The 10,588-nt window shown below is 30.1% G+C and overlaps 2 protein-coding genes across 2 annotated transcripts; both read left to right on the forward strand.

Annotated features, from left to right (window-relative positions):
* Window positions 1-2,868: 2,868 nt before the first annotated feature.
* On the forward strand, window positions 2,869-3,959 carry LOC133677070 (RING-H2 finger protein ATL70). The gene has a single exon (XM_062098909.1). The coding sequence runs from the start codon at window positions 3,235-3,237 to the stop codon at window positions 3,736-3,738; it is 504 nt and encodes a 167-aa protein (XP_061954893.1). The 5' UTR covers window positions 2,869-3,234; the 3' UTR covers window positions 3,739-3,959.
* Window positions 3,960-8,505: 4,546 nt separating this feature from the next.
* LOC133676547 (uncharacterized) lies at window positions 8,506-10,588 on the forward strand. Its single transcript, XM_062098229.1, has 4 exons — window positions 8,506-8,798; window positions 8,891-8,989; window positions 9,097-9,257; window positions 10,303-10,588. The coding sequence occupies exons 1-4, from the start codon at window positions 8,711-8,713 to the stop codon at window positions 10,408-10,410; spliced, it is 456 nt and encodes a 151-aa protein (XP_061954213.1). The 5' UTR covers window positions 8,506-8,710; the 3' UTR covers window positions 10,411-10,588.

Genomic DNA, 10,588 nt, shown 5'->3' on the forward strand with positions numbered 1-10,588 from the left:
AAGTTAAAAAAATTACAAAGTCTAATTTCCAACTAATCCAATATTAAATGATGAAATAAAAAAAATTATGAAAAAGAAAAAAACCCAACCAAAGTTAACCTCAGTCTAACTTGTTAAATTCACGATTTAGGTCATGAAATCGAGATAACTTCATAAAAAGCAATTACAAAAATTACAAAACTTTATTTTCAACAGACCCAATATTGAAGGTTGAAATCAAGAAAAAAATAAATATATAAGACTACAACAACTCTATAAAAAGAAAATTGAAATAAAATTATAATACTCAATTTCAAAACAAACTAATATTAAAAGTTGAAATTAAAAAATAAAAATAAAGAAAAATTTTGAGTTGTTGGATGGTGAAATTAAGAAAAATATATTCAATTAAAAAAATCAAGTCAACTTGAATCGTAACATTAGGATAATCTCATGGAAAGCAAATTAAAAAAAAATATGAAACTCAATTAAATAAATATTCAATTAAAAAAAACAAAAAAATAAAGCAAATTCAAGTCAACTTATTAGATATTGCGGCTTGGTTTGTTTTTTTTTTAACATAAAAATAAGAAGTTTAATAAATGAAATAAGTCAACTCAGGTTAACTCATCAATTATATAAAAATAAAAACAAAAAAATATATGAAAATTAATTCTCAATAAATCAAATAGACTTGATCAACCTACTGAATGCTTTTTAAAAAAAAAAACATGAAAGTAAATACCCCTTATTGTTCGTTTATTTCTTTTGCTTAAGGGTATAAAAGTTTGTACACTATTCCTAAAAAATGTAAAAATAACATTTAAATAAATTTTACTTTCAAGGTGATACAGTCTATATATCGTGGTAATAAAAAATTAAAAGACTAAAAACTGAATTATCCCAAATAATTAAGTAAATAATAACCAATGAAACCTTTAAAAACTACCACATTACCCCAAGGGTAAGTTAACATTTTTTTTTTTATTGGGAGGTAAAAAAAAATAATCATCCTATATTCCGACGAATAGAAAAGAAATATTCTGAACCTCTTTCAATTTTTTTCTTAATTTTAATTAGGTGAGACCGTGACCTAAGAAAAAGAAGAAAAAATATATGTGTGAATGAATGGATTGTCCACTCAATCTCAAGATCGAGGTGGGTAATTAAAATTGAAATCTCTTTGGAAACTAGTGCTCGGCTAGTTTGAACACTTTGAAATGGAGTGTGTGAAGACAGAGTTACTTTCCTCCATTTCAGATTTTGAAGTCTCAACCTCTTCCAGTGAAATAATAATAATAATAATAATAATAATAATAGAAAGTGTCCAAAGGGTTGGTCTATTAACTTTGTAGCTTTAAATTCAACTTCTTAAGCAAGGAAATATCAATCTTGGCAATCAAGTTTATGTACACCAATGATATTTTCTTGATACCGTGATATATTGGATGACATATTGGATAACATATGTTTTCAAATATTGAGATTGTGATATATTGAATTGATTAGAATTAGCTTGTTTAATCTATGTTTGGGTCATGACACCGTGATAATTTTATAGAAAAAAATCCAAATCAATTATGAAGATTTATTTCTAAATAACCTAATGATAAAAAATAAAATTAATAAAAAGAACAAAAAAACCCAGTTAACCAGCCAACTTGCAACCCAAGTCATGAAATTGAGAAAAACTCATAGAAAACAAATAAAAAAAATTACAATGTCTAATTTCCAACCAACTCAATATTGTAGGATAAAATTAAAAAAAAATTAAAAAAAGCCCAACTAAAATCAACTCATGCTAACTTGTTAAACTTACAATCTAAATCATGAGATTGAAATAACTTTATAAAAAACAACTAAAAATGTCACAGAGCTCCATTCCTAACAGATACAATATTCTAATAAATAGTTATACGTAGGTGTGGCTAAAGAAAAAACTTCAAAGCAAAATTTTCAAAACAATTAATATTGAAAAATAAAATTAAATAAAAAATAAAATAAAAAAAATAATTGTTGAATAGTAAATTTTAAAAAAATAAACAAAACAAAAACCACTATTCTAATAAAATAAATAGTATTTGTGGGTTTTACTATAATGATTTAGCCAAAAAAATCTAATATTAAAGATTGAATAGAGAATATATAACCATGTAGAAAGAAAAATTTATAAAGCATAATTTTCAAACAACAATGAAAAAATTAAAAAGAAAAATTAAATAAATAAAAGATTGGGTACGGAAAAAAAAAAGCAAAAAAAATAAAAGCATGATCCAGAGCCCAATTATAAACATTTGCTGATCATATTTTAGCGTTCTGAGGGACCAAAGTGTAGGTCTCACTTTGCAGATGAAGGATGCCTATCTCCCAGTTCTCCCGGAGATTCGACGATAAAGAACGATGAAGACATATTATGCCAACAAGCAATTTGTCATCCCAGAGCAGCAGGAGCTCACGAGAAGCCTGATCGATGGCGTATCTCACATACAGAAAACGACACGAGCAATGGATATGGTAGGAGCAACTACCAACCACCAGTCAAGAGTATTTTGAGATCTCTGACAACAGAGAAAAGAGAAAAGAAAACAGGGCAAAAGAAGCTTGAAATTTTGTATGTAGCAGGTGGTAGCCACTAGCACCAACCTGTTAATCATGGCCACTGCCCACTGGCTGTGATATAAATAAAACAATAAACAAACGCCACAAGCAAGAAACAACTCCTTGGCTCTGTTTATCTTCCTGTGGGCAAACAATTGGCTGGCCTTGCTTGAATAATTAAAGTAGTAATCAACCATGGCATGCATATGTATATTATCAGCTAGGATCGTGCGTTGCACGCACAAAGAGAATTATAGAGGATTAAAGAATTGTTTTGATTAGTTGAAAGAAAGACGTTACTAATCATATCAAGATTAGAGTAAATTGCAGGCTATGAGAGCCGTTGACCTTAAAAAAGCTAAGCAGATATAGCCATTATATATGACAGGTAAAAGAAGAAAAACATATTGTATTCACATTCATTTGCTTGCCTCCTTGCCCTCTCTTTACTTCGAAGCCCAAATACATCTTCCCTTGATAAAAACTTCACCTATAATACTCTTTATCTGTCCCATCTTACCGTTGACTTTGTGAATTTATAACACCCCAAATAAACCACTTCTCTTGCCATAGCCATGGCTGACCAGATCATTTGCATCACATATCCAATTCTACTTCCAATCCCGGCTTCTCCCAGCTTCAATATTCCTTGAGGATATGAATAGCACAACAGGGTATACTGGACTTCTTGGCTCCAGTAACATTGGTGGATTTGGCTATGGCATTGGTGTATCTATTGGAATCCTGCTGCTCATTACAACAATCACTTTGGCCTCCTATTTTTGCGCACGAAACCAGCAGACGTCGGTGCCAAGCCAGGAGAGAAATTCTGCAGATCAGCAACTGAACCTGCAAAACTTTGTTGTTGAAATAGGGCTCGATGAGGCCACTCTAAAGAGCTATCCTACACTTCTGTATTCGGAGGCCAAGCTACACAAGACAGACTCCACTTCTACATGCTGCTCTATATGCTTGGCAGATTACAAGAGCACTGACAAGCTAAGGTTGCTGCCGGATTGCGGACATCGCTTTCACCTCAAGTGTGTTGACCCGTGGTTGAGGCTGCACCCAACTTGTCCAGTCTGTAGAACATCTCCATTGCCTACACCCCTCGCAACCCCTCTGGCTGAGGTTGTTCCACTGGCAAGCAGGCGGGATTGACCAATACAGGGAAGGAAGAATTATGTTTCGCAGTCTTCGGATACCATCTGGACACTGCAAAATCATGTCGTCCTACTGGATCAGCTCCAGTTATTGATCCATAAAGCTCTTTCCCGCAATGTAATCTGTCCTATATTCCTTTGTTTTTTTTAGTTTTGAAACAAATTTTATGCCACACAACTGATTGAAATATATGCAGATGAGATTCAGTAAGTTTAACATATAGATTTTTTTTATGTTGGACACAAAAATATATACAACTCTGCTATATATAAAATTACAAAAGTTCGCATTCTGTAAAATCAAACCAGAACCCAAAACCAGATAGTTGTTCTGGAGTTGACAAGTTTTCCATTAAAAGAAAAACAGCGAGATGTACCAGAAGTTTAAAATTAAGCGCATCTGTGTAATTAGGAAATACAATTGAAGTATGAGTTATGGCACCATCTACCAGATACAAAGTATTGAAAAGAGTTGGTAGAAAGAAACGTCAACAATGCCGATAGCCTGTAAACCACTGCAAAAATGGATGTAAACCAATCCAATTTTAAATAGTCTAATGAATAGACAGGTAGGCCCTAGAACAGATCATAAGACAGCAACAGGACGAGGATATGCAACTAAAACCTTGCTTAGCTGATACCCCATGTCTTCAAAATGACGCACTACAGGAGTAAATTTGACAGGGAACTTGTCTCATGTAAATCAACTCCCTTTAGCCTTCACACCCTCCATCAATAGCGTCCCCAACATTGCTATGTACTTAGATCGAAATTGGTTACAGCATTGATCCCTCTGTATTCAATGGCTGCTATATCATAGGCATGAGCAGCTTCCTCTTGAGTACCTACAACAGGAGGAAACAGATCTCATAAGGTAGCTTCTCCTGTTATTGCAGGTTTGAAACACTCAAAACTAATGGAGATTTGCTGGTTCGTCTTAATGGTTTGCAAATCTGAGGTATCAACCAAGGATCAGATCTTGTATTAATCATTAAAAGCGCAGCATCACGCAACTTCTACAAGAGCGAAGGAAACTTCAATTATCCACGTTACCCTTACAAATACAGTTTTAATCCCCTTTTGATTAATTTGATTAAATTTTTAATTTCTTATTTTATCCCGTTGGTATTCAACCTAGCATCACATTTATTACAATTACGTTATAACAGTTAGGCATTTCACTGTAGAGTAATTATAAGTTTTTTCTAATTTCATCTTCCATTTTTTTCTAATTACAATTTTCTATAACCAATTTGTTAAAAAAGACAAAATTCAACAAAAAAATAATTAAAGTACAAAACAATAAGAAATCACTAATCAATTTTAAATTCACACAAAAAAAAAACTCTACTTTTCTTTTTCTTTCTTTACGGTTCATTTATTTTTTATAATTTTAATTTGAATTTAAAAATTTATTTTATTTATTTTTTGATCCTTGAATTTAAAAAAAAAAAAAAGAAACACGCAAAAGAGAGAGAAAAAGAAAGTTATTGATTGATAATATTTTAATAACAAAAAAGCTCAATTTTTATATAAACGAATTTCGTTTATGATGTGTTAGCGTGCGTGATAAGATATAATTTAGATATTGAGCTTGTTTTAATTACTTACTGAAGATAAAGCTTCAACTTTGGACAGTTGAACAACACATGAGTGTGTGTGTGTGTGTGTATATATATATATATACACGCCATTATATATATTGAGTAAGATATAAATGTTCTATCTATTGGATTTCAAGTATTCATTCCTAAATTACTATTTATTATTCAACGTAAAATAAAAATGTAATTGATCAATACAGCAGGAGTGAAGGATAACAAGGTGTATTATAAACCTAAACCTTAAAGACTTAAAATACCAAATTTTATTCATCCATGTTTCAATTTTCCAAAAAGTTATTACAATTATTTATATAGAAAAAAACTAGAAAACTCTAGTAATGCTAAATAAAAAAATAAACTAGAAAAAATATTTTCTATAAATATAAAAACAACTAGAAAAGTATAATGATACAGAATAAAAAATAAAAAATAAAAAACATAAAATTAACTAATGAAAATATATATTTTTCTAAAAAACAACTCTTATATATATATATATATATATATATATATATATATATATATATATATATTAGATTAAGATTGATAATATTTATACCTTATTTAATATCCATCCAATAATTATAAAGATGTTATCTATATAAAAGTCAAGCTTTCAGAATCAAAATCAAATTAGATATAAAAATATTTTCATAAGTTTTTTAGATATATATTTTTTATGTAAAACTATTTTAATATGAAAATAGAGGTTTTGAACTAAAGTATCATCTAATCACTAGTAGGGTCCTTCAAAATCCTTGTTAATAAAGCAATGTAAAACTCAAAAACATAACTCAAAGAAACTTAAGTACATATTTAGGACAACTTCACGATTTTTTTTTCCGACAAGTCTTAGTTTAACATGAAAGGAAAAAGAAAGAAGGGAACAACATCTTACTTTAACATGAAGTAATAGAAAGAAAAGTAACAATTAAAGTGTCATAGTGTTTTTAATGGAAAAAAACTATTTAAAAAAGGCAAATTATTAATATAGCTTTTTAAATAATGCAAACTATACTCGGAATCTGCGCTCTATCGCAAGCCGATTCAATTTCTTTTAACACAGAAATGGATGGTTAAGTGACGATAGTGTTTTTAAATAAGCATGAAAAACCCAACACTTGAGTCATTAACTTGATTGTATCTCATATAATTAGTTAATTTAGTAATTTAATTTAAATCAAAGATAACAATAGCAAACATATGATAAAAGAAAGTAATAATAATTAACTAAAAAATAAGTCATTAATATTATACCTATATATATATATATATATATATATAAAATCATTGGAGACCCACCACTATTCCATCTTGAATATCGCCTACGATCAAAAGAGTGTGATGAGATGATTCAAACCTCACTATAAAATGATACAAGATGACATGAAAAGAAGCTATAAGGGTTGCTAGAGAAATGTCCCAGGAAAGCAAACCGAACAAAACATAATAAAATAGGTATTAATCTGTATTCAATCAATCAATTCTATTTAATTCAAGAATAAATTTATTTTGAAAAAATATTTTTAACAAAGAAAACAAATGCCCTAAATAACCCAAACAAATAAAAAAAAATAAAGGACATTGAAAGGATGTGTGTGTGTGTGTGTGTGAACAAAACCCAATCTTCAATAAAATAAATATCAAATAATAAAATTGAAAAAAAAACATTAGCTTAAAATAATGATAAAAAAAGAAGCAACCCCTAGCAAACCTCCTTAAGTTAGGTTAATTTCCTAAATTACAGTATGTGAATTCCAAACACAAACTTAATTAAAAAACTTAAATCCAAATCAACTTAATATTAAATGATAAAATTGAGTATAAAAAAAATATCAAACAAAAAAATTTGGCAAAGCAAAACAAAAAACAACAATGAAAAGAACGAGGATAAAATTTAATAGAAAAAGGAATGATATAGGGTGAAATCGCCAAAAAAATAATAAATTATAAAAATTATTTCAGATGACATAAATAATAATTAAAAAATAAAGATCAAATTTAACAAATAAAAAAATCAAATGAAAATAAAATTGAAATAAATTTTAATTTTCATAAGTTATTTCAAATAAAATAAATATTAACCAAAAAATAAGGGACTGAATTGAAAACAAAGAGAAGCTAAGAGGTTGATTTGAAACATTGCAGGGTAGAGCATAAAAATCAAGGGAGATAAAGGAAAGAAAAAAAAAAGATTGATTGGTGGGGTCAAATCAAAGTTTTGTTTTGTACAAACACCACTGTTATACGAAGAAGAGAAGATGCCGATACGAATCTCACAATGTTTTTGGTTACTTGAATCAATCACAGATGTTGTTTAAAGACAACGGAGCAGCTAACACGTGTTTAACACATGTAAATATTTTTTTTTAAAAAATACCTTTAATTTATTAAAAGACAAAACTATTTATCATTTTAGCTGACAACAATGAAAAATCAATATGGTAATGATAAAAATGCCCTCGTACCCGAGGCACAAAAAACACCCCTCTTTAATAGTCAAAGTATTTTCCAAAACACCTTCATTGCAAAGACAACCTTACCCTCAACCATTATTCTAAAGTTATCATTTAATATTCTTGTCCACGATAAAATGAATCTAGGTGAACAATGAATTCATTATCCCTTTTATTTTTTAATATAATTTTTTTCTCATCTACACGGTTTAGTGAAAAAAAATCATTTTAACAATTCATTTGTATTTAATATATTTAATTTTAATATTTTAAATTTCGTTTTATGAAAGCTATTGAGAGAAATTTAATTGATGAAATGATGAATATTTAATTTTTTTAATTTCTATTTTAATTTTTTAGTTTTTTAGATAAATATGTATGAATGATTTTTTTGACTGAAATGAAAAATCATTTTTTATTCTTCATTTGACTCTCATTAGATATGCCTCGAGAGATAGTACTCTCATTAGAGCGGCGAAATCATTTTTGATTCTTCATTCCACCTAATGTTCTCTCTGCCCAACGGCCATTAAATGCGGTTAGATCATTTCTTTTTTATTTTAAAAAATAAATTAATGTTTTTTCATTGATTTAATATAAAAAATAAAAATATTATTTTAATATATTTTTAACTAAAAAAAATAGTCTTAGTAATACATCCAAGCGTCCAAATCCTCTTCCCAATCAATCATACAACCTCAACAAATCTGGACCATCCATTTCCAGACCCAAAAATCAAAGATCAATATCAAACCCCAATCCCTGCTTTGAAAACAGGATAAAATCATCTGCTCTCGAAAACCCAAATAGATAGATGCATGTTTTGATTTCCATTACGAGCACAAATCAATCTTCTCTCTATAAAAAGAATCCTTAAATCACCACGATTTCTGAAACCAAACCTATTGAGATGGCTCTGTACAAGCTGATTGTAACTTTGCTTATCTCGCTTTGTCTGATCCTGCCTTTGACTCAAGCCTCCAAATTCGAGTACTGCGGTCTGTCTCTCTCTAATCTACAATTCATCAATATCAGAAATTGTCTTAGTCCCATGTTTTATCTTGATTTAATCAATTCTTTTTTAATGCAGGTAACAAGGATTATGCCGTTAAAGTTAGCGGGGTGAAGATAAGCCCGAATCCGGTGAAGAAAGGGAAACCAGCCACCTTCATCATCTCTGCAACCACAAGTTATATTTTTTTTTTCTTAAGGAGATTAATGGGTTTTATTTTGCGCGTGTGTGTGGATGATTAGAATCGGTAAGTTTGATTATTGAATTGCAATTAATTAATACAGGTGAAACAATTACTGGAGGGAAATTGAGAGTTGATGTTAAATACTTTGGATTCCCTGTGTATGGAGAGTATCATAATCTTTGTGAGGAGACATCGTGCCCTGTGACTGGTGGCGACTTTGTGGTGTCTCATTCCCAAGAGTTGCCTGGATTCACACCATCTGTAAGTGATTTATATGTATTTTTATAAGTAATATATTGAAGATGGTGTTGATTAGAAGAGATTGTGGTTGTATCATGCGATGTGTGTTTTGAAAAATTCTGGTGATTATTTCTCGATTATGACTTTAAAAGAGATAGAGCAATTGGCACTTCAAGTTCAGCTGTTTAAGTTTTTTTGTAGCTCTGAGCTGCTTATTCGGGATGATGGATTGTTGTTTTAGTAGATGATCTTCGTTTTTGAGAAATCTCGGTTGCCCATTTTTCTAAATGAGCAATCTTAGTTTTGGGATTAAATGGTTTAGTAACTCATCTTGTCTTGTGTAATGATATGTGCCTAATTTTTCATGCAACCTCGTATGTTTTAAAATCATCATTATATGTTACAAGATTCATCCTTATTTTCTGGAGCAAAATGGTGAGTTGTGCAGTGAGTCGTTTTTTTTTACCAATCAGTGTTGCTTGTGGATGCATTGGTCAATGATCAGTTACTCCAAAGCAGTCTTGGAGATAGGGTATTATTGTTCGGAATAACAATAATGTTATTTTTCTGTGAGTCAAATCCAACTTATAAGTTTGAGATAGGGTATTACTGTGCAGAAATCAGAACAACACTATCACAGCTGCTATCATCGATGAATAGATGTTTTCGCCCCACAAATTTTTTGTTTTCAAGAAGTACATCTAGTTTAATGACAATAATGTTAACTTTCTGTGAATCAAATCCAACTTATTTGTTTGTTTCTGATGAAGAATTTATCATCATGATATCCATGCTCGTGCTTGAATCTATCTCTACTCCACCTTCACCTTTCTCATTTTTCTGTTATTCTTCTTTTGAATGGTGCAACATATGGAGGAAAGACTGCTCCAGCCTGTTTCTTTTCTCATTTGAATTGCTGAGTGTTTGATTCTGAATGGTTGTTGTATGGAAGTCCCTACTTTGAATCACTGATTTAAATTTATAGTGGAGTCAAGATAGTGAGAAGAAAGAATTTACATTTACCTGTTGCCTTAATGATATCTATGGCAATGTTTATCATTTGCAGGGTTCATACTCTCTTACTATGAAGATGGTTGATGGAGAAGGAGATGAACTTACTTGCATTTCCTTTGGTTTTCACATTGGTTCTGCATCATCTGTTACTGATATTTAGGTGCCTTGGAGGGTTGCGTCTTGGTCCAAGCACCATCAGTGTACAAATAGCATGTAAAAGAACCTTCATTACTTGTACTTTTAGCTACCCAAATATACCATGTGGTATTGTTTAATTTGCAATTAAGCTCCATTTTATTGAGACAATGTTCAATGCTAGAGCTTCCTTATTGAGAATA

Source organism: Populus nigra, chromosome 17 (genome assembly GCF_951802175.1).
Source record: "Populus nigra chromosome 17, ddPopNigr1.1, whole genome shotgun sequence".
NCBI classification, from domain to species: domain Eukaryota; kingdom Viridiplantae; phylum Streptophyta; class Magnoliopsida; order Malpighiales; family Salicaceae; genus Populus; species Populus nigra.